The 24,875-nt window shown below is 38.2% G+C and overlaps 1 protein-coding gene across 1 annotated transcript in view; it reads left to right on the top strand.

Moving 5' to 3' along the window:
* LOC121269606 (vacuolar protein sorting-associated protein 26B-like) overlaps positions 1-24,110 on the top strand; it is a 40,356-nt gene extending 16,246 nt beyond the window's left edge. Inside the window, exons 2-6 of the mRNA XM_041174307.1 lie at positions 3,035-3,191; positions 9,909-10,073; positions 16,909-17,084; positions 18,329-18,471; positions 20,968-24,110. Coding sequence (XP_041030241.1) covers positions 3,035-3,191; positions 9,909-10,073; positions 16,909-17,084; positions 18,329-18,471; positions 20,968-21,105 — 779 coding nt within the window. The 3' untranslated portion in view covers positions 21,106-24,110. The remainder of the gene's footprint in view (positions 1-3,034; positions 3,192-9,908; positions 10,074-16,908; positions 17,085-18,328; positions 18,472-20,967) is intronic.
* Positions 24,111-24,875: the final 765 nt, after the last annotated feature.

The following is a 24,875-nucleotide window of genomic DNA, read 5'->3' on the forward strand; positions in this document are numbered from 1 at the left end:
TGGTAATCAGCAGGAGGTTCCCTTACCTATGCCTTGACCTGGTGCCATGAGACTTAATGGAGTCCAGAGTCGATGTCAAGGACTCTCAGGGAAACTCCCTCCTGACTGTATATCACTGTGACACCACTTCTGCTGGGTCTGTCCAGGCCACACCCAGGGGTGGTGATGGCGTAAAAGTTTCTTTTAGACTTCTTAGCAATTTGATACAACTGAGTGGCTTGCTAGGCCATTTGAGCAGGCATTTAAGAGTCAACCACATTGCTGTGGATCTGGAGTCACATATAGGCCAGACCATGTAAGAATGGCAGATTTCATTATCATGGTCAACATTAGACTTTTAATTCCACTTTGAATTTGCTGTGGTGAGATTTGACCCCGGGTCACCAGAGCTTTTACCCTGCTAGTCCAGTAACAATACCACTCTGACACCTCCCCCTCATATCATTTGTATGCTAACTGATGACTAGGAAGGATGTTGTTACATTTTTTTTTAAAAATGGAGGGGGTGTCAATAATGTAAACATTTTTATTGCCTGATACCAAATATTATTCAAGCCATTTGTATGAAAACATTGGATCATTAACAAATTGATTCAGATTGGTGGAAGGCTAACAAACAAACTGTAGTCTAGTGAAACCTGTTGTGTAACCCTTCATGATATTGGAAGTTTTATTTTGTTGAACAGCAAGACTGAACTCTTTATGACACAGAGGTGTGATTTTCAATTTAATTTCTTTCAATCTTTCAATGAAGTGTGGCCATCACACTTAGCAAGGCTAAGTGAGGTTGACCATCTCTACCTCTCCTTCAGAAGGTGCTGGTGAGATGCCTTCTTGAACTGCCGCAATTCATGTGGTAAAGTTACTCCCAAAGTGCCCCCAGGAACAGTGAAGGAACATTTGTATAATTTCCAACTCGGGCTGATGTGTTACTTGGACGAAGTGATCTGTGTTCAATTTAAAAGGACCTCCAACTTAAATCATCCATGAACTCCAAAAAAAAAGATTATGTTGGTGGTGATCCTGTAATCCTTGCTGCCCTTCACTTCTAGATGGTGGAGGTTGAGGGTTTGGGAGGTGCTGTTGAAGAAACCTTAGCAAATTGCTGCAGTGTATCCTGGTATACACTGCAGTTATTATGCACTGGTGTGGAGCATGTGAATGCTTAAGGTGGTGGATTGATTGCCAATCATGCAGGCTGTTTGTTCTGGGTGGTATTGAATTTCTTCATGTTGTTAGAGCTGTACCAATCCAGGCAAATGTATTCATATACTCCTGACTTGTGCCTTGAAAGACTTTGGGGAATCAGGAGGTGAGTCACTTGTCACAGAATGCCAAACCTGCTCTTGTAGCTAAAATATTTATGTGCTTGTTCCAGTTAAGTTACTAGTCAATGATGTTGTGGGGGATTTGATGATGGTAATGCCATTGAATGTCAATGGGAGATGCTTAGATTCTCCTTTGTTGGAGATGGTCATTGCTTGGCTCTTGTGTAGAACCGATTGTTGCTTGTCACTTGTCAGCCCAAGCTTGTTTATGTCCATGCCTTACTATATGCAGGCATGAGCTGTTTCATTATCCGAAGAATTGCAAATGGAACTGGACAGTGCAGTCATCAGCAAATGTTCCCATTTCTGTCCTTATAATGGAAGATAGGTGGTTGAAGCAGCTGAAGATGGTTGGGCCTAGGGCACTGCCCTGAGATACTCCTGCAGTGATGTCCTTGGGCTGAGAGGGTTGACCTCCAACAGCTGAAATCATCTTTCTTTGTGCTAGATATGATTCCAGCCAGAGTTTTCCATTCCAATTCCCAATGGCTTCAGTTTTATTTGAGCTCCTTTGTGCCATGCTTCAGCAAAATGATGTCAAAAGCAACCACTCTCGCCTCACCTCTGGAATTAGCTGTTTTGTCCATGTTTGGACCGAAGCTGTAATGAGGTTTGGAGTTTAATGGCAGAACCAAACTGAGTAACTGTTAGCATTCTATTGATGAATAGGTGCCGTTGATAGCTCTGTCAATGATACCTTACTTCACTTTGTTGCTGATTGAGAGTAGGCTAATGGGTTGGATTTGTCTTTTTTTTGTTGTGGACAGGACAAACTTGGGCAATTTTCCACTTCTTTAGGTAGATGCAAGCGTTGTACTGGAGCAGCTTGCCGGAGGCGATATAATTTAATTACAGTAAATAGGTTAGTTGTAGGATGGATTGTGACCACCTGGGAGGCATCTGGTCTGATGAGATGACAATTGTAAATGCATGATTTTGTGACTATTCTGTAGGTGGAGAAAAGCAAATGCTTTTAAAAAGTATTGAAATACAAATATAGCAAAATTTGGACAGTGAGATTCAAATCTTGTGCAACTTCAGCTTCTATATATTTACAGTTCAGTGCAGTATTCAGAACATTTCAGAGCTCTAAATCTTCTATATAATTGTGAAATGAATATAAGTAAGATGTAACTGTTTGCATTGCCTTTGTGAAAAATCAAGTTGTCCAATTGCAGAATTATTGGTGGACGAAGGATTTAAAATAAAACTGAATTTGAGGAAAACCAATTTACTGTATCGACCCTAAGAAACGTTATATAAGGTTAAAGTAGAATTTGTAAACAGTTTTGTATTTCCCTACAGTGTGTGCCAGTATTTCTTTCTCAACCTGTTTAACTGCTTCATTTGGCATCTGAAGTGGGCAGCAAATTGTGGAATGGAAAGATAACTGGATTTTGTTTTAAATACTTTATGCTATACAAACGTGAAACACTGAAAGCCTGCCGATATTTTTTGACTAGATTCGCTGTGAACAAAATCTCCCCAGTGAAGTGAGAGGGTCGTTACTATGTTGCTGAATTGTATTTCAGAATTGCATAATGTAAAAGAAAGAAATTGGAAAATCTCTGAGACAAACTTGTGTTCTCAAACTTTCATGGCATAACATTGGTGACTGTAGGAGGCAAGCACAACATTTGGAGAGGAAAGATTTTGTTTGAACACTTCATAAGCTATTTAAACAAAGTTATGCTTTCTGTTAACAGAGTTATACTATGACCGAGGGAATCACCATGAGTTTGTGTCTCTGGTAAAAGACCTGGCCCGACCTGGTGAGATGACACAGTCCCAGACATTTGACTTTGAGTTTACACATGTAGAAAAGCCTTACGAATCGTATACTGGCCAGAATGTGAAGTTACGGTAAGTCCTGCCTCTGCCTCAAACTTTTACTCTTGTGATGTCTGTAAAGAATGGAAACTGGAACTAAAAAGCATCATTCATTAAAGATCATGATAGATACGAATGATAAAGACCACTTACCCATCCCAGCTCCTTGATTTTCACTGATCCATCCAGGAACTGTTAATTTAAATGATTTAAATATTTTGGCTTCCATGACATCACAGAATTCTATCCCATATGTTAATTATTCTGTTTTAAAAAAAAAATAACTGACATCAATCCTTAATTTAATTTAATTCAGACCCGTCTCTGGAGATAAAAGGGGGTTAAATTATGAGGGTAGGGTGCATTGACTAAGGTTGTATTCCCTAGCATATAGAAGATGAAGGAGTGAATTAGTGTTTTAAATGATTAAAATGGGTTTGATAATGTAGATAGAGAGAAACTATTTCCTCTGATGGGAGAGCCCAGGACAAGGAAGCATATCCTTAGAATCAAACTTAAGCCATTTAGGGCTGATGTTAAAAAGCACTTCTTCATACAAAAGGAGTGGAAATCTGGAACTCTCTTCCCCCCAAAAAGTTGTTGAGGCTAACTCGATTGGAAATGTTAAAACTGAGATAATAGACGTTTGTGCTGTAAGGATGTTATGTGTTACAGAACCGAGGCAGGGAAGGGGTAGCTAATTGAATGGTGGAATAAGCTTAAGGGGCTAAATGACCTACTTGTATTCCTATGTCCCTCATTCTGCTTTGATGGTTTAACTTGGAATTCATGCTCCCAGTTATATTTACTATGCTGTCTACTAGCATAGACACTGTATTTCTCTGAGATCAACTTGTTTGTCAACTGAATTGTACATGTGTCTCTAGGCTTTCGTCATCGGCCAGATTTTTGAAACCGCAGTCACCCTTGTGGCTCTTCTCTGCATTCACTCCAGGGCTCAAATAGCTCCCTGTCTCTCGGTGGTAAAAACTGTAGTCAATCCTCAAACTGCAATCTAACTTGAATACTGCACAGATTTAGGCATGCTTAGACTTGTACTGTATGGATTTGAATGGTTTAGCATTCTATTTGCTTTGTTGATTGGTGCTCTGAAGTTACTAGTTTTGTTAAACAACAGGTCTACATCCTCAAACCCCTTTAACTTCATCTTTAGTAAATTTGACAATGTTCCTGGAGTATGTGTTCTCTGGTAAAGGTAACACCTGCAATTCACTAAAAACAAAGTTGCAAAAATTTGTGTTTTTCCTTGCTCCAGAGGTGTCATTATAGCTGGCTAAGAGACATTACAACAAATGCACCTACCATTTCCTCCAGCTAGCTATGTGTAAGACCAAGAAAGACTTTCTAGTAATAGTTTTTTAAATCTGCATGCGCTTTGACTTTCATATTTCAGATTTATTCCTTCTAGCTGAACATCTAAATGACACTGATTAAAACAAAAATCTTTGTTCATATTCGATTTGAGAGGATTATGTAGCTATGACTTTCCAACTCTACTTCCACTAGCAGTTTTCTCATTTTTCTTTTCTTATTTGTCATCTCCTTTTATCTTTGTTGAAAGCCTTTGGTTTTCAAAAACTTGTTGCCTCTAATGTTCCTTCTAATTTTTTTCCATTCATGTGCGGAATTAATTTTTTTACATGCACCAATATCAAAGGAATGTGCAGACGTGTTCCACTAGTAGAAACCAAAAAACTCTATAGAATACATAGTTTTAAAAAGTTGCCATGGGTGTGAAAGAGGTAGAAAGAATACCACTCTCAGCCATTGAAATGGTAACATGCCAGTCCATACTTTACAGAATACAACTTTAAATTTACCATGGTGGCATTTGAACTCATGACCTCTAGGTTTTAAGTTCAGCACTGTACCATAACCACCACACTACTATACATGAGAGAGACATTTGTTAGTTTTTATATTGTAGCTTGTATTTTAGTCATTTGACAGAAGAAAAGTCAAATTAGTAGTGATGGCTCAAGACAAGATGAGAATTTTTTATTTCAGTTTGACAAGCTCAAAATAGAGGTAAGGAGGCTTGTCTTTTGAATTAATAGAAAATCTGGAAAAGGCAACTTTTATTTTTTCAGATTATCGAGTATTTTCTCTACTTGCAACTGCTATGAATGGTGAGAAAAATAACTCAGTCATTTCTTCACAACAAACAAACATAATCAGGCAGGAGTAAAGTGTTTCTGAATTTGGAGAGAGGTTGGCTCTTGAACTGGAGAGTAAAGGTCAGAGAACTAGTGTCCCTGTAAATTAAATGAATATTGAAGGGGGAAATTATGTTTGGGAACTGGAGAAGAGAGCAGAATGGAACCCCAAGAGGGAGAAAACTGTTGAGGTGGTTTTTGGGGAAGTAGTGGCATTTAGTCCACCTACAATTTTTTTTAGATTAAAAATCTATGACTTGAAGTAGTAAACTGGTTCACCTTTTTAAAAGCAAATTGTCTCTCTCGATGCATAAAAAATGAATTGAGGAGAAGTAGTATTTGGAAGCATGCACAATTTTAAATGTTCCATGAGGTAACCTTACAAGAACCTTTGCATTATTATTTGAAAATTGGGGCTAGGAATCCAAAACTATTCACAAAATCCATAGAAATTCTCATGTGTTTTTAATGTGTTGAATGTCTTTGGGATTAATCTTCCTTTCATCATTCTACAAAACAAGCTGCAGCAGAATGACCAGATCAATGGCACTAAATGGTCCAAAAATCCATTAACTAACGACATAACTGAACTCTTAACTTACTAACCTTTAGCTTGGCTCCTGGTCATGGCTTCGCCTCCAGCTCGCTGCCTCTGTCAACTTGCCACTTCTCTCCCCGACTCTCCTGCTCACTATTGTGAATGAGAGCTCGGGAGGGGGGCAGCGAGAGAGAGAAAGTGAACGAGGGAGCAAGAGGGACTTTGAGTGCTAGAGTGGCAGCACACCTCTTCTAACCATCAAAACGTGCATAGCTGTAGTAATATGTTTGGACTGCTGTACGGCCACACCAGCACACAGCTTAGAAGGAACACTGGTTGCCTCGTGTCTTTTTCGGAACTACCTCTTTTTGCCCTAAATGTCTTTGACATGCTCATTTTTCCATTCTTGCCTGAACACCCCAATACTACCCAACTTGTCCTCTCCATTACCTCAGCCGCTGCTATATAAATGAAAGTTTTTAATTTTTTTCTTATTTGGAACTCTCTCCTATTCCCTCTTAGCCAGTGCTCTTTGCCCTGTCTGTTGTCTTGTAACTCAGTTGCTGATCCTTAATTTCTTCCACAAGGGAACCACTAATAGATTTATCAAATTCTGTTTGGAACACAAAAATAATGTTTATCTAATGCCTTTAGTGTAATTAAACATCCCAAGGCATTTCAGAGGCATTATAAAACAAAATATGACACCAACTACATAAGGAGATATTAGGGCAGATGACCAAAGCTTGGTCGAAGAGATAGGTTTTAAGAGGTGCATAAAACGGGTAAGTGAGGTAGAGAAGCAGAGAAATTTGAGAGAATTTCAGAGCTTTAGGGTCAAAGCAGCTGAAGCACTGCCATCAATGGTAAAACAATTAAAATCAGGAATTTTCATGAAGCCAGAATTGGAGGAGCAGTTATCTCGGAGGGCTGTAGGGCTGCGGGCGATTACAGACATAGGGAGGGCTTGGCCATGGTGGGATTTATAAACAAGGATGCGAATTTTAAAATTGAGGTGTTGTTTAACCATACTGATGTACTTTATTAAAATTTGAAAGCATCTCTATTTTGAAAAATAAAGTTGGTCATTAACCTGAACGTAAAGTTTACTTGCGATTTACTCAATCTTTATAGACCATGTCCAATTCAGAGCAACTCTAAATATTTCCAATTGCCACAGATTAATGGCCTTAAAGAGACAGTCATTTTATCAATTGGACTTCACAATCATATTCCAGGAAATGTGAGCAATGCCAGGAGACAGCAATCTGTAGTCATAATGTTACTGGAACGGAACTTTCATTTAGGGAAGCAAATGCAAATAAATAATATAAAGTATCTGATCAAAAAAAACCTTACAAACAGCCTGTCCAGTCATTGTCTGATAAGCTTTATATAGATATACAGGATGAATTGTTGCAGTGTTACCAAGATAATAGTAGACACCTTTTGACATAGCTATGACAAGTGTTCTCTCTATTTCTGCTGAGATATGGCCAAACCAGATGTGTGTGTGGCACCCTTTTCCTTGCATCAACCCAGGGTACAAATTCCTCTGTAGGCATTTTTTGCTCAGATAAAACATATCCTTGTGCAAAACACAATTAATTTGGAATCTCTGTAACTTTCTAGGAAATGCTCTTGAATATCTTAAAATAGATTTAAACAGTTTTCTAGGGATGTGCAACAGTTATATTTGATTAAATTGATTTACACTAATTGATCAGGTAATTACTATCTGCACTTTAGTGATGCAATAAAATATGTTTGTTTGAGAGAATTGACTCTACAAAATAAGTACTGAAATATACAATAATCTGTTCCTGTTAACTTGAAGTTGCTAGTCAAATTTTATGTGAAATTAAATCATACTAAACAAACTTCTTTTGCTATTTATAAAAAACAAAAAACTGTGGATGCTGGAAATCCAAAAGAAAAACAGAATTACCTGGAAAAACTCAGCAGGTCTGGCAGCATCGGCGGAAAAGAAAAGAGTTGACGTTTCGAGTCCTCATGACCCTTCCACACCTTCTGCCTATGGACAGGTGATTCGAGGAAATCAGTGCAGTTTGAACTGTCCCTCTCCTGTCTGTAACACCAGCATAAAAGAAATGTTAGAGAGATCTCTGGAATAAAAAGGGTCAACGCAAGTCACCAGTGGAAGGGTCATGAGGACTCAATGTCAACTCTTTTCTCCGCCGATGCTGCCAGACCTGCTGAGTTTTTCCGGTAATTCTGTTTTTCTTTTGCTATTTTGTGTTTAAAACTGCTTAATTCAAATGCCAGGGTAATTTTGAAGCAAGAACCACAGTAACAGGAGAAAAGTAGTATTAGTTATCTAGGCAATTGTTAAGGATCATTCAATTAATTTTTGTTTGTTCAGCTTTTATTTTAGTGAAAAAAACCAAGGGGGATAAAAAAGCAGGGAACAAAATTTGGAGCCTCCCAAAAGTAAACTCCAAGAAAGCCTGCAAAAATGTTGTTAAATGATCCACAAATACACAATTATTGGCCATGGTTGCTTGCAAGATTATGTGGCATTTATGTCACCAATTCACCAACCATTGAAAATAGGTTGATTGTTGGATGGTGAAAAGATGATAAATAACACATTCAAGTTTTTACCAAGATTCCGCCAGAGTGGAAAAGCACTCTTTCACTGTTTACCTTCAAAAGCTTTCATAATTTTTGAAACCTCTTTGATTCCCTTAGTCTTCACTGTTTCATTGACTAAAGTCTGGAATGTTTTGACTTTATTAATATCAATAGCATTTCATTTTTCGTATCAGTTCTAATGCGTCTGCACCACACTGTTTCAATGGCTTCAATATCTTTCCTGCCATGGTTTTTTTAATATTCTGTGTGGTCTAATTACTCTTGAACAAACTCAAGATAATCTCTTTGTTTTTTTCACTCAGTGCCCTCATGTACATGATTGCGCATAGAATTTTGTTTGAAAAGGTGCTCTGCAGGTCCTTGAATGAGCATCATAAAAAGATACAACACCATAAGATAGGAATAGGAGTAGGCTATGCAACCCTTCTAAGTCACTGGCAGAACAGGTTAGGTCATGAGTAGATTGCACCTCAGCACTATTTAATTGTCTTTCTCCTCAAAAATTATTGATGGGAGGCTTTTGTGTTTTTATCATCTATTTTGAAACTAAGGTACTATTACTAGAACTGTTAAATGTATTGATACCAGAGCATTGTACGAAAAATCACAATGATTGAACTCACTTGTTTGTGAGGTACTCTTAATCATTATCTCATTGCTCCCGGTGCCAATGACCATTAGTCCTTCATTGCAATGTTACGCAACTTGAAATGAAAACTTAACTGACGATTTGAAAGGGAAAATTGTAACTATACTGGTTACTTTTTACAATTGGGTATACAAGTTTCATATGTCTATCATAAAGCTTTCCTAAAATCAAGAATGCTGTGAAGAAGTAGGAAAGTATTTTGAACACTGCTTTAACGAGTGAATGTGAAGGTGATTGAACATGATTAGCACTCATGTAAATTGTAGTGCTCTGTCAAAAAGTTTAGATAAATAGTTTAATGCTTTACATATTCGTAGTTTACAGTAATGACATTGGAACTGTTATATCATAGTCTTTGTAGACTGGATTTTGCCAGTTGCCATTAATGTAATGTTATGGTAAAAGATTATCACCCCAGAGGTTATCAGTTCATTTTAACACATTTGTTTATTTTATTTGCTGGCACCCTTGCCTAGTCTAACCTTCACAGGGTTCCTAATGCCACTGACTCACCATTAGGACTGTAATGGTTTAAGAAGGAGACTCACCATCACCTTGTCGGGACAGTTAGGATTGGCAATAGAGGTAGACTTGTCTACGTCTGTCGTGTTACTGTGGAACAAAAAATAATGGTTTAGAAATGATAGTGAATATCAGCAGATACAGAAATGGAGGTGTGGTAATTATCAACACCAAGGAAAGATTTCAAATCAACTTAACTATCTTTTAAAGAAAAACTCACAATGTTTCCTTTTTTTCTCCAAATTCAGATATTTTCTAAGAGCAACCATCAGCCGTAGGTTGAATGACATTACAAAGGAGATGGACATTGTCGTTCACACCCTCAGTACCTACCCCGAGATGAACTCGTCCATCAAAATGGAAGTTGGGATTGAAGACTGCCTGCACATTGAATTTGAATACAACAAGTCAAAGTATGTACAGTGAAATCCTGTTGTAGGCAATAGTTTGAGACAGATGGACAAAAGCTGCATATAACCAGACTTGCCCATGAGAAGCATATTGTTATTGACTGGGTCTGAAACAAAACTAGACCTTGTTTAACCAACGTTTCTGGTGTCTGGTTATTTCTAAGTTACTTGCTGTAAACTCTACTTCAGTCACTGTTTAATGCATGGCTCTAAATGTGGGTTTAAGTTATGTATGCAACAAAAGCAGAAAGATGCTAGAATTGGCATTGCCACCTTGGTCAGTGAGGAGGAAAGCAATCCTACAGATTGCTGTGTTGTTACTGGATGAGAAGATCAGGCTCCATTGTGATTTTCCCCGACCCCGTATTGACTCTTATGTAGATTGGTTACTTCGACTTGTGCTTTATATCCCAGTATGAGTCTCGATCTTTGGGGAAGTGAGCTAACATATATATAGTCAGCCTTTAAGAATTAGGTGATTTCTGATTCATATGCAAGTCAGATGGACTGTTGAGTTCAGATAGGGAACATGACTATAAATATGGTAGCAAATCCCAACATGATTATTAGTGCTGCAAATAACATGAGAGACTCGGGGTGAGATCTTTAACCCCCTTAAAACCTATCCACTTGCACAGAGTTAAAATCGGTCCCTTAGACGCAATCATTAAGTAGTTGGAAAATTTTTCCCCATGTGCAACAGCCATATGCTTATCTGGATATATGCAAGCTTTTTTCCTTCATAATTGTTTTGCATACAAGAGGATTTCACTGTTTGTGGATTTGACTGTAGTTGGAATGACATGTACATCCATGCAATATTGAAGGAACATCAGTGTGGGGTCCAATTCTCAATTGGATTCTTGGGGTAATTCTTTCTTTTGGTGGTATGGAGTTAGCTGCCTATTATATACTCTGCTTAATTTTCTTTTCTATTAAAGTCACTGGAATGTAGAATTGGGCAAGGCTTGCAATGGGTGGTCAGTTCGATATCACCCATTTTACAACATCATCCAAAGTGAAAATTTTCCCCTTTGTCCTTTTCCATTTTGTCAATCCATATCTGGATAATGAACAGACAAAATGGAGGCTGTGTAAATCCCTTGAGGACCCAAGTGAAATCTGTCTGTCCTTAACAGAATGACAGTGCCACTTGCATAGATATAATTTTATTATCTGGTGCCTACTTGTGAATATATTTGCTTTACCAGAAGAAAATTTCATGTTCAAGTAGGCTTTGACCAAACAACCAAAGAATGATACAAGTCATCTCTTTATTGGAGCTGGTGGTTCAAGACATTGAGAATTAGCACACCAAGTCCTGGAGTCAAACTCCTCCACTCTGCTGAGATCCTAGTATTGGTTGCTGTGGATTCTGGTGCTGAGCTGAGCACGATGAAAACCACCATTTGCTGTTTTAAAAACACTGATGACTGCCTCAGCCAAAGAGTAAAAGGGGTCCTGGGAGTAGACCACCTGTGCTTCCTCAGCTGTAGGAAATTGTCTAGCCCAGGAGGAGTAAAAAATCATGTACAGTAATATATTTTCTAAGAAAATTGTTTTTAAAAGATTTCTTAGATCTATTAGGAACAACAAACTAAAGGAATGAAGCTAAAAGCAAAAAACTGCGGATGTTGGAAATCCAAAACAAAAACAAATATACCTGGAAAAACTCAGCAGGTCTGGCAGCATCTGTACAGAGGAGCACAGTTAACATTTTGAGTCCTCATGACTCTTCAACAGAACTAAGGAAAAATAGAAAAAGGGTAAAATATAAGCTGTTTTAAGGGGGGAGTGGGACAAGAAGAGCTGGATAGAGGGCCAGTGATAGGTGGAGATAACCAAAAGATGTCACAGACAAAAGGATAAAGAGGTGTTGAAGGTGGTGATATTATCTAAAGGAATGTGCTAATTAAGGGTAGAAAGCAGGACGAACAAGGTACAGATAGCCCTAGTGGGGATGGGGTGGGATGAAGGAATCAAAAAAGGCTAAAAGGTAGAGATGTAACAATGGATGGAAATACATTAAAAAAAATGGAAAAAGGTGGGAAAAGAAAAATCTATATAAATTATTGGAAAAAACAAAAAGGAGGGGGAAAAATCGGAAAGGGGGTGGGGATGGAGGAGAGAATTCATGATCTAAAATTGTTGAACTCAATATTCACTCCGGAAGGCTGTAAAGTGCCTAGTTGGAAGATGAAGTGCTGTTCCTCCAGTTTGCGTTGAGCTTCATTGGAACAATGCAGCAAGCCAAGGACGGACATGTGGGTATGAGAGTAGAGTGGAGTGTTGAAATGGCAAGCGACAGGGAGGTCTGGGTAATGCTTGCGGACAGACCGAAGGTGTTCTGTAAAGCGGTCACCCAGTCTGCGTTTGGTCTCTCCGATGTAGAGGAAACCGCATTGGGAGTAATGAATGCAGTAGATTAAGTTGAGGGAAGTGTAAGTGAAATGCTGCTTCACTTGAAACGAGTGTTTAGGTGAGGAGAGGGGAAGTAAAGGGGCAGGTGTTGCATCTTCTGCGGTTGTATGGGAAGGTGTCATGGGAAGGGGTTGAGGTGTAGGAGGTGATGGAGGAGTGGACCAGGGTGTCCCGGAGGGAACGATCCCTGAGGAATGCTGCCGGGGGGGTGAAGGGAAGATGTGTTTGGTGGTGGCATCATGCTGGAATTGGCGGAAATGGCGGAGGATGATCCTTTGAATGCGGAGGCTGGTGGGGTGATAAGTGAGGATAAGGAAAGAAGCTATCTGCTTCACCATTATTTTCATCCATAGCTTAATAGGTGGTGTTGAATTTCTGTGATTCTCAAAACTAGGAGTAGTTCAGTAAAGTTTTGTTAATAAAGGGGAACCATGTCCTGCTACATGAATCTATTAACTTAAATGAACAAATGTGCAAACTTATTAATATCTGTCATTTTGTTCTATTTTACTCTTTCTTGCTTAGTTCAGGTTTTGTCAGAACCATTTGGTTTCCAACCTCTTCACAGCCTTGATCCAGAAATGGATGCAAGCGTTGAGTACCAGGGAAAAGCTGAATAGCTGCCTATGGCATCAAGGAGCCTACATAAAAATAAAGGTCACAGGTGTCAAGGAGAAACCTGCCTAGCTGGAGACTTTTCATAAAGAAATGTAGTCATGGTTTTTGGAGGTCAGTTATCGGATATAAGACATCACTGCAGGAAGTTTAAAAGCAAAAAATTACGGATGCTGGAAATCCAAAACAAAAACAAAAATACAGCCCTCAACCGTGTCCGGCCCATCTCCCGCGCGTCCGCCCTCACACCTTCCTCTCCCTCCCAGAACCATGATAGGGTCCCCCTTGTCCTCACTTATCGCCCCACCAGCCTCCGCATTCAAAGGGTCATCCTCCGCCATTTACACCAACTCCAGCATGATGCCACCACCAAACACATCTTCCCTTCACCACCCCCCCCAGCGACATTCCGCAGGGATCGTTCCCCCCAGGACACCCTGGTCCACTCCTCCATCACCCCCTCAACCCCCTCCCACAGCACCTTCCCATGCAACCGCAGAAGATGCAACACCTGCCCCTTTACTTTCCCCCTCCTCACCATCCAAGGACCCAAACACTCCTTTCAAGTGAAGCAACATTTCACTTGCACTTCCCTCAATTTAGTCTATTGCATTCACTGCTCCCAATGCGGTTTCCTCTACATTGGAGAGACCAAATGCAGACTGGGTGACCGCTTTGCAGAACACCTTCGGTCTGTCCACAAGCATGTCCCAGAATTCCCTGTCGCTTGCCATTTCAACACTCCACCTGCTCTCATGCCCACATGTCCATCCTTGGCCTGCTGCATTTGTTGCAGTGAAGCTCAATGCAAACTGGAGGAACTGCACCTCATTTTCCGACTAGGCACTTTACAGTCTTCCAGACTGAATATTGAGTTCAACAGTTTTAGATTATGAACTCTCTCCTCCATCCCCACCCCCGATCCGATCCCCTTTTTTTCCAATAATTTATATAGATTTTTCTTTTCCCACCTATTTCCATTATTTTTAACTGTATTTCCATCCATTGTTTTATCTCTACCTTTTAGCCTATTTCGATTCTTTCCCCCCCCCACTAGGGCTATTTGTACCTTGCTCATCCTGCTTTCTACCCCTAATCTCACCTATTATCACATTCCTTAGATAATATCACCATCTTCAACACCTTTTTGTTCTTTTGTCTATGACATCTTTTAATTATCTCCACCTATCACTGGCCCTCTATCCAGCTCTACCTGTCTCTCACACCCCCCCCCCCCCCAACCAGCTTTTATTTCACCTCTTTTTTTATTTTTCCGTAGTTTGGCTGAAGAGTCATACGGCCTCGAAACATTAACTGTGTTCCTCGTTACCGCAGGAAGGTTCTCTGGCATAACCATCCTTAGCTGCTTCATCAATGAACTTCCCTACATCATGGGGTCACTTTATTTCTGATTTCCCATGGTTGAGCTCCATTCAGCTCTTGAAAATTAAGAAGCCTGTGCAAACCTACAGCTGAATCTGGACATCCTCCAGGTTTGGGTTAGCAAGTGACACAGTGTAAATTCCAGGTAATGTCTAACAACCTCCCTGACCTTCAACAGCACCATTCCTGCCAAGTTCCTCACCATTAACATTTACTGATCAATGATGATCAGCTGACTTAATTTGACCAGCCACAGCAGCATTAGCATTACAAGAGCAAGGTAGGGGCTGGATACTCTGTGATGAATGGCTCACCTCCTGACCCTTCTAAGTTTCACAGTCTACAAGGCTGAACTCAGCAATGTGATGGAATACACACTACTCGCCTGGATGCAGCCACAACAGGCAAGAAGCTCAACACTATCCAAAACCAAGCAGTCTCCTTGCCCAACATTCCTGACAACCTTTCTGACAAATGAGCAGCAGCAACTTATGAACAACTCCCACCAAGAGTGTGACAAACAGCACCATCATGTGAATACTATCAATTTCAAGTTCCCCTCCACATTGCAGACCATCCTAACATATACTTGGCCATAAAATGCCACTATCCTCCATTGATTGCTCAAAATCCTGGAATTTCCTACCTTATACCATTGCGAGTGTGCCATCAGTATAAGTACTGCAGCAGATTAACAAGAGGGTTCACCGGTACCTTCTTGGGAATGGATCATAAAAATGCAGCATTGGCACTATCACCCACATATGTGGAATTTGAGAGTCGCGTGGAATGTTCTGCACAAACGCCTGCTCCTGTGCATATGACCTGTAGTGCCACAGTATAACAGTGATGCAATTCAGTAGAATATACTTCACATTAATTTAGTCTAAAATGTCAACTTTATTCATACTGTGATGCTTAGTGAAAATGTATGCAATTGAATTTTACGCCCTTCTAAATTGGTAGTTTTAATCATGTCTACTTCAAAATATGCCATGGTTTCATCATTTTTTTTTTACATGGCACATCATTTTGCTAGTTGTTTAGCTATTATGGAGCTTTTAAACATACTGTTCTACCAAAAACTACATGCTGACTTTGCAGGCTGGTTTATAGATAAGGCAAATTAAATTTCTTCATTCTGATTGTCTTACTGAAGTAAGAAACTTACTTCGGTCCACTGCATTGGAGCTTGCATTGATAATTTAGTCGTGTTGTAGTCTAAGATTTAACTTTGCTTTCCCATCTTTTTAACTACATCCTTTTTGAGGTTTAAAAACAGGCATGTTTTAAAAATGCATGTGTGTATGAGATCCTGTATCCATAGCAATACACACGTGTATTTCACAGGTGAAAATTCGCAAGAACTATGAGCTGTCCTCTCAAATGAAATACTGATTGTATTGGTACTGGTGCAATATTGTGTTTATTCTATGGACTTTGCTGTTACTGCAGTTAATTTTAAATTCCTTAAACATTGAAATTTGCAAAATATCCCTTTTTAATAGACCAGTATTGGTGGCTCCCATACGATGATGCAGCATGAGGATCTGCTCTCCCATTAGATGTTGAGTATTCTCATGACATCGCCGGAGTGCTGCCTCTACTTGTGGTGGATAGTCGATAATTTCGCATGTGTGCAATTAACTTTTCGATTCACTTGTGTGAAATATCAAAGCGAAGGACTACGTTAACACTACTGTCCATAGAATAATGTTTATGGTTTAGTATAGGGATACATCTATAATGAACATGCACACTTGAGGTAATCCATTGCTAAATTTTGCCAGGTGTTTGTGCTGGATCTCCTCTCTCTGCTTCTGAATACCTTACATTGGAATGTTTTATGTTGGTGTGTTAATCCATGGTTTTGTAACTGATGATAAAGCAATTTAGACTGGATTTGAACCAAAGTCCCAAAGATAACAAGTTAGTTCATTGTACCATCTAGTCCCTTCTTTAAAAGGCATAATAATATTTTTAAAAGCTTAGGATAAGGAGATTCCACTTCTTTGATGGCATTACTAATGATCAAAAGTTGTTCTTTGGATCTTGCAATGTTCCAATTCTATAAATTTTATAAGCGCACTCAAATTCTTAGCAATCATGTTGTGGAAGAAATTGTGTTTGTATTCTGAAAGCTGACAGGTCTTACACTGCTTAAAGTGTTAAACTGTTGAGAATTGCAGCGCCACTTCTATTCTCCCTTGTTTTACATTTTGGTTCAGAGGATGATGCTTGAAGATTTGTTTTTTTGGTTTCATATACTTCTTTGTCTTACAATATATTTTCTATAAAATTCTATTAGAAAAGTGGACATAATATTTTAAAATCAACAAAGGAAATTGAGTACTTCCAGATCACACCTGAAAACACCAATGTTTGATTGTGAAAGTCCTGATGTCTCTTCTAATTCTAGGTACCATTTGAAAGATGTAATTGTGGGAAAGATCTATTTTTTACTGGTTCGAATCAAGATCAAGCATATGGAGATTGACATCATAAAAAGGGAAACTACAGGAACTGGACCAAATGTGTTTCATGAAAATGATACAATAGCAAAGTATGAAATCATGGATGGAGCCCCAGTCCGAGGTAGTTAGTGACACTCTTGAGCAAAACCTTATTTGCACATTCTCATCAACAACAAAACGTGTCTTTTTGGCCAATTCACTTTAGCAGTTATATCTTTGTATCGAATTGAATGAAGTTTAGCCAATGTGTGCTAAGACAACTGGAATGACTCCATTAAAAAAAAAAAGTATTTTTTAATATTAGCTTTTTTATTCCTCATTTTGTCTTTTACTCTTTGTTCTTCTGAATAGCAAATAACCACTGAAAGAATAACTCCAAAATAGTTTTTATAAAATTTCTATTTCACAGGGCTGAAGGAGTTCAAATTGGATTGTGGCTGTATAGTCTGATATAGGGTCAGTGTGTGAATGGGTCACATTCTGGATTGCAGGTGTGATGAGTGAAATCCAACAGGGCTGTGTTGGGGCTGGTATGCTTCAACTTTTTCGGAAATAATCTGAAAGAGAGTACCAGTAGCTTCATCCCAGTATTTGCAGGTTACACGCAAATAACCTTACATTGGTTAATATAGTGAGAGATGTGTTTGAACTTTGTGAGCTGCGTGAGGAATTTCAATGGGTAGGCAATTGGCAGCTGCAGTTTAATATAACATTTTAAAAATTCATTCTAGGGATGTGGGCAGTACTGGCAAAGCCAGCATTTACAGCCCATCCCTTGTGCACAAAGCAGTTTGGTTGGGAAATTTTCTTCCCAGGAGAGAAACCAGGCAGGACAACTCCTGCACTAAATAATACTAATTCCTGTTGGAAGTTTGGATGTCTAGAAAGGGCAGCGTTTGCTGTTCAGATTCTCTGGTAAAGGATGGTAATTGGGTGAAGTGCAGGAATGCCAGCATTGTCCATGGAACTGTCCCCAGCATTAATCACCACCTTAAGAATTCCTGTGTTCATAAATATGGTCAATTAGGTTTGCAAATCCTTCCCACTTTGTAGCACAATGTAGTGGTGCTTTGAATCAGTTATAAAATTCTAGTGATCCTGATCCAATCAAGTATGGTGTTACTATCGTGTATCAAACAGTAGGGAGCATTGTAAACGCATTTCCTGCTAGTTCAACAAGTAACAGTCACCAGTCACATCACATTGAATCAAAACCAGAAAAGCTGCACTTTCAATAGTAATGAGGACCAGGGATAAAGTATCTCTTGCTACTGCCTCCTATTTATTAGACTGGAAAAGAAAACTTTTATTATAATTTTGATTATTTCAATTTGTACAGAATTTTTAAAAAAACTTTCTTTTTAGGCGAGTCCATTCCAATCAGGCTTTTTCTGGCTGGATATGAGTTGACTCCAACTATGAGGGATATCAACAAGAAGTTCTCTGTTCGATACTATCTCAATCTCGTTCTTATTGATGAGGAGGAAAGGCGATATTTCAAACAGCAGGTAAGTACTAGCTAATATAGTCATTAAGTATGGAACGTACCCCATCTATTAGCATACCCAATTTGTATTGGTAAGCATTGCAGAATTAATCCATAATTTGAGTCTGATTTTCCACTTTAAAAGAAAAGGTTCACAAACTCTGAAGAGCTGGGCTTCCAGATGTGAAAGGGCCATTTCACCGAAAACCATGGCCAGGATTTTTTGGTCCTGCCTATGACAGGGATCGTAGTGAGCGGGACGGAAAACTTAACAGACTAGCTAAAGGTCCGTTGACTTCAGGTGGGAATATCCAGTCCTGTGGTGGGTGGGCGGGACTGGAAAATCTCAGCCTATGACTTAGAGTTAGCCCAACGATAGTGTTCTTTATCCTCTCGGAGTACTCAGTGGTTTTATTTGCACTTACTGTATTTCTTCTACAAGGTGAAGCTACTTTGGAAACAGATGTATTAAAAAAAACAAAAATAATCTGCACATGCATAAGATGTTGTTGCACTCACGCACACAGTTTTTAAAACATTCTTCCCTCTCCCTCCATGACTACAAATCCACTTTTCTCACATATCTGGAGATGCACTACACTTGTATTAACTAAAACCACCAGAATGTTTGTACCATAAGTGGGTAGGCAGGAGGCATTCGCCAGTAAATCTGGATAACATGCATATTCCCTGCCTGCCATTTCAGCTTCCTGCTGTTAAACTACTTTTAGATATAAATTAACTTTTGAAACCCACTCTCTACTGTAAGTATGATGTTTGATTTAGATTCAGATGAGGCATAGGCATATGGATAAAGCTCCATTAAAACAATAATAATTTCATGCTACAATTATCACCTTTACAATGATGATTTGTAAATTGACAGCTAATAAAAATTTCATAAGCAGTTCAAAATTAACCTGTTGGTAAAAATGCAAAATAACCTTTTTCCAAACCAAGGTTTCAATGTGTAGGATTTCTACATTATTAAATGGATTTAGACAAAAAAAAATGGTTTAACCATAGTTAACTATCTTTTTTAATTGGCCTAAATTACTTGTGATTAGAGAGTGATTGATGTTGCCTTAGTGTTCTACAACCACTCCCTCTGTAAGACTGGTTATAGCCTTGGGCTTCCGAGAAACGCCCCTTTGGGATATCTGCAGTGGGCAGATCCACTTTGAAATGGCTTAGACAAGCCATTTTAAAGCTTGAGGCTTTGCTTAACAGGTGTATCTACTTTTATCTGGTAGATTCCACTGACTTTGTGGCTCCTGTTGATAGCAAAGCAACAGAATTACTGTGCCATCTGCTTAACATGGTGGGTTCTTTGTAAATTAAATGCAAGCCACAGACTATATTGTGAATGGAGTATGCCAAGGTATAACCATTTTCATCTTATTTTTCTCTTAAAATGGAACTGGAAAAAATGCTGATATCATTAGAGTTGCCTTTGGACAGATCAAGTGCTGTGTTTGGAAATCAGTTGATAATCATTGCAAATTTATTAGCTAGGAAATGCTTTTGTTTCTCTTGCATTTGTAATCCATTAAAAGTTCCTACTCTATTGCTACCCTATAGAACTTTTTATTAATTATTGTATTTTGTAAAGTGTGCCTATTTTAACATAAGTAACAGGTACGACAACCTTATCATATGTCAATACTCCTACCATTGGACAGCAAATTTCATGCACTGCTCTCACCAATCGTTAGTGCTAATTCCTGGGAGAAACAAATATTGTCAGACTTCCAAGGCAATAAAACAAGTTCCGTGACTCTGGTTACCCATGCGTCATCAACAAACATCTTTAACTAACCACCTAATTTCTCCTTCGCTGTCTCCTGGATAAGCTATCTTCATGAGGTTGTATCTCAACTTTTTCTTGCCTAGAATCAAATTCCCACTGACCTAGAGCTTAAACTGGATACCAGAGAGACATTCATCAGATTTCTATAAGTAGTTAATACCTTAAGATCATCTCCAGTTTTTTTTCCATTGTAAATATCTCTGTCATATGTTACCGATATTACATCAGCACAATCCACATTATCATTTAATTATCCTAGGGACATCCTCCAAGAACAATGATATATCCAGAACTATATGCAGGAAACAAACAGACCACTGCTGTGAACTTGGATTGTGAAAAGCATTTTGTAGTGTAGCTACCAAACAGAGGTATCTTTATTCATAGAGAAAAGCAGCACTACAAGCTGACTATCTCAGTAGCACTTAATCAGGACAATTAACGTGATTTCGTTTCAGTAAACTAGATCTTGTTTCTTCCATTGTTAAATGGAGCTTCTGCCAAGTTGTAATGGGTATTTTGGGGAAAACAATGCTATTTGGGGCCTCTTTAATATTAGTGACATCTCTTCTATATGGTGTTAATGTTCTTCAATGTTAGTTTTCAAAGTCTTTCTCCTGGGGGCACAGGATAATTTTAATATCATGAAATATTGGTGAAAAAAACTGCTTGTGTGCCTTATGTCACTTCTGTTTTCTTTATATATAGGAAATCACTTTGTGGCGAAAAGGGGATATTGTTCGAAAGAGTATGTCCCATCAGGCAGCCATTGCATCACAACGTTATGAAGGGTCGGCAAATACTGGAAACAAACCTTCAGTACAAAATCAGGATGCAGATAACTAGTCCCTTTTTTGTCAGAGTCTAGGCAGCTAGATTAATAACATAACCTACAAAAAAAAAAAATCAGTGGCGGAGAAATGAGTTTGTTTCAAGTTGACCCAATTCCCTTCAGAAGACTTCTTTGGAACAAGAGAAGGTGGGACTGAAATTTATACAGTAGCCCTTGTTTTACCATCGAGTTAATCCAGATTTTTGTTTTACATTAAATATGTGGTGGAGCATACAATACCAAGTGAAGCTTAAAGAGTCAAGAAGTCCAGGTTCCATTATTGTATTGTTGTTCAAGCACATGCAGTTTTTTGTCCTATCATGAAGAGCATCTGAATCCAGCACTAGTTTATCAGCTTATCAATCGTTTTTTTTTAATATGAAAAATTAGCCATTTCCTTTGAAAGGATTTAACATTGGGTTAATCCTACTTTGATCAAACATTGATATCTGCTTACCCACCCCAAATTGCACTGAATTCTGTTCTACACTCCACATCTCATATTAAATTCAGCCATTATTGTCTCTTCCTCCCCACCCACCACACCCCAACCCACCCTAGCACATGATATAATTATTATATCTTAATTGTGCTTTAAAACTGAATTACCTGAATGTTTCCATTATTGATGCATGCAATGTTTTTGGGTGTTTCTATACATTTGTCCAAAATGTGTCGGTTCTCTAAACGTTTTAAAGGTGGGTATACTTTGTATAAAAAATTACATTAATGGAAATTCTTTTTTCAGCATAAATAAGTTCGGAGTATAAAATTATAGAATCTTGCAGCACAGGAAGATGACATTTGGCCCAATTGTGCCTATGTTTGCTCTTTAAAAGAGCTGTCCTATTAGTTCCAATCCTCTGCTCCTTCCCCATAGTTCTGCTATTTTCTCCAATTCAAGTATTTATCAAATTTCCTTTTGTAAGTTACTGTTGAATCTGTTTTCAGTACCTTTACAGGCAGTGAATCCCAGATCACAGCACATCCCTCTGATAGAGTAGTGTGTTTATTTTTCCCTAGTATAAACATGAAAAATGTGATTATACTTAAAATTTTGATGATATAGAAACAGTTTTGAGTGGAGAATTTCAATATGCTCATTTTCCTCTGTAAAAATCATGATCAAATGTTAACGTTCCATATCACCATCTTATTCCAATATGCCATTTTAATGCTGCAGACATTTTACTCCAAGCAGGATAGTTAATGGTATAAAATATGTGTGATGTATTTGTCAGAACATAAATGCAAGATCTGGGTAGGCTCAAAGAAGCACACATGCTGAAGTAAGATGGGATTTTCACCTGAGAAGTAATGTCCATTTTACATCAATGGATGTGTTTTTAGTGTTTGTAGTAAATAGGCACTATTTTTAAGCAGAAATTACACTAGGAACTCAATTTAAGAATATAATAGATTAGTGTTTAACATCCTAAAATTCACCCATATTTATAATCATTTTAAAATCAGCTAAAGTCACTGCAGATGGGGAAGATTAAAATTGTTTCCAACCACATCAAACAATCCGAAGTAGTATTAACTTTGACTTTCTATCCTGCAAAAAGATTTTAGTTTCTCGACATTTTTTGATTATTGGTATTTTATTTGAGGTTGCACATTTAAAAGTGGGTACTTAAGTATCATTATCAAATACTTTAAAAATCCGAGATGGTCTAAAAGAACATGTAGCCCTACAAAGCATTTCTTAAAGGACAGATGATCTGAAGCTATTATTCAAAATGTGTACACTCTAGGAAAAATGATGCCGTATTAATGATTGGTATGGGGTACCCCAAACAAATAATTGATTTTATAAATGACATTCTCTATTTTTGTTAGTAACTATGGGATGGTGTTCCATTCGTGTTTCCATTATTAATGAAGGGATTTTTATAATCATGAAAACTTGTGGAAAATGAAACTGTGATCTAATAATCTGCTTAAATAATAGGTACTACATAATTCCAAGTAGGCTTCCAAATGTAACAAGTGCTTCCTCTAGTCTCAGTCAACAATACAAGGTACAAACTTCATAATCTGCTAGTTAACAGATCAATGCTGAAGACTACTAGACATTTGAATCAGTCATTCAGGTTTAGGAGTTATGTTAGTCCTCAGCTGTGTTGCTTAATCAGATGTAATACCAATGCTAGCCACCTCTGCCCAGAAGGGAAATGAATAATGTGCCACCCTAAATAAAAAGGGAGCCACTTGGCAACTGAATCACAGAATCATAGAGCACAGAAAGAGGCCAGTTGGCAAGTGTGCAAGATGGAAAACTCAGTAGAGCAACACCTCTTGATTCCAAAACATGGAGCCACTTTGATGGAAAAGCCGATAGCCTAGTTTGGAGTCATGGTTTTTGGGAATAAAATGCTCTTGGTGAGGAATTTGACTTTTTGCAGGGTGAGAATGGAGATTAATACCATAAATGCCACCGTAAAGTCTTTGTATGAAAAAGATATGTTTTACATTCTTTCTGTAGCGTACTGTAACTTTAAACATCTTTAATTGCATCTCTAAAGTCCCTCTCATGTTCAATGTCAGTCAGTCTAGTTCTGCAGAAGGCATCATAAGTTTGTCTTCAGACATTTTTGTTTGTAAACTGAATTACAAAACAATGGCTTTGTCTTAATATAAAGGTGCAATTTGAAGTGGAAAATATTTGAATGTGTCTCAGTAATGATATATCTGCCAAAAAGATATTTCAGTATTTTTAAACTCTCCATACATTTTCTGATAAAAGAATCAATTGTTTTATGTTTATTTTGAAGTATAAGTTATACTGCAATAGTTTACTAACCTGGTGGACTTGCTCTGTGTCAGCATTAACAGCAGAAAATTAACTAACTGATTACTTCATTCCAGAATCATAATTAATTTTACAGATTGTTGCACTTATAACAGTTGTCACCTGTTGCATCATAAAATGTAATGTCACTTCAATTGAAAACAATAATCCAATTTATTGCTAACAGTTTGAAATCTTGGATATAAATTCTGAAATTGTATTGGGGATTCTTGCCTGATGTTTTTATTTTCTCATCATTTCTCATAATTCCTGAAATTCTTTGAGCCATGAAGCTATCCAGGAAGTGCGTCTAATTGGATGAACCTTTTGGAACATTTATTTTTTCTTTCTTGAGCGAATGATGGATTATTCCTAGATTGAAATTTTCTTGTACATTTTTTTAATTAAAATCATGACAATGAAGGTGGCAGTCACCAGTTAGGAGTACATTTGCCCAAGACTTTTATCATTAGTCATTCACAAGATTCAATGGACCAGCGACACATGACCAATGAAGCCAGTAGCACAAAGTTCCACACTTTGGTGGGGGTACAGAGGGAGGTGGGGTGGATAATGTTAGGTGAACAACATAAGAAAAATTAGAATTTTGTCCAGTACTAAACGTACCAGGTGGAAATGACTAGATAGCCACCACATGGCCTCTCTCTAAAGGAGCACTAGGAGGAATATTAATGACATTCCATGTCAGGGAAGAGGAATTTAATTGATGCCCAGTGATTCCCTCACTACTTTCATGTGTTTATTTCCACATGTGTTATTTTGTCCAGCAAAATACAGGCCAGGATATCTGGTTACATTTTATGTTCTATTGAGATGTGAACAATTCTAATGCACAATAAAGTTTAAGTGGGAGTCTGCTGTTAAGGTGATCTGTGTAATCAGTGTGTTCTGCACCATTTTGCTTGTTTCTTTTGCTGCTGTGATGTGGAGGTATTGTTTTCTATGAAGCCTTTGTGCTTTGAAATTAAC

This window comes from Carcharodon carcharias, chromosome 25 (genome assembly GCF_017639515.1).
Source record: "Carcharodon carcharias isolate sCarCar2 chromosome 25, sCarCar2.pri, whole genome shotgun sequence".
Classification (NCBI taxonomy): domain Eukaryota; kingdom Metazoa; phylum Chordata; class Chondrichthyes; order Lamniformes; family Lamnidae; genus Carcharodon; species Carcharodon carcharias.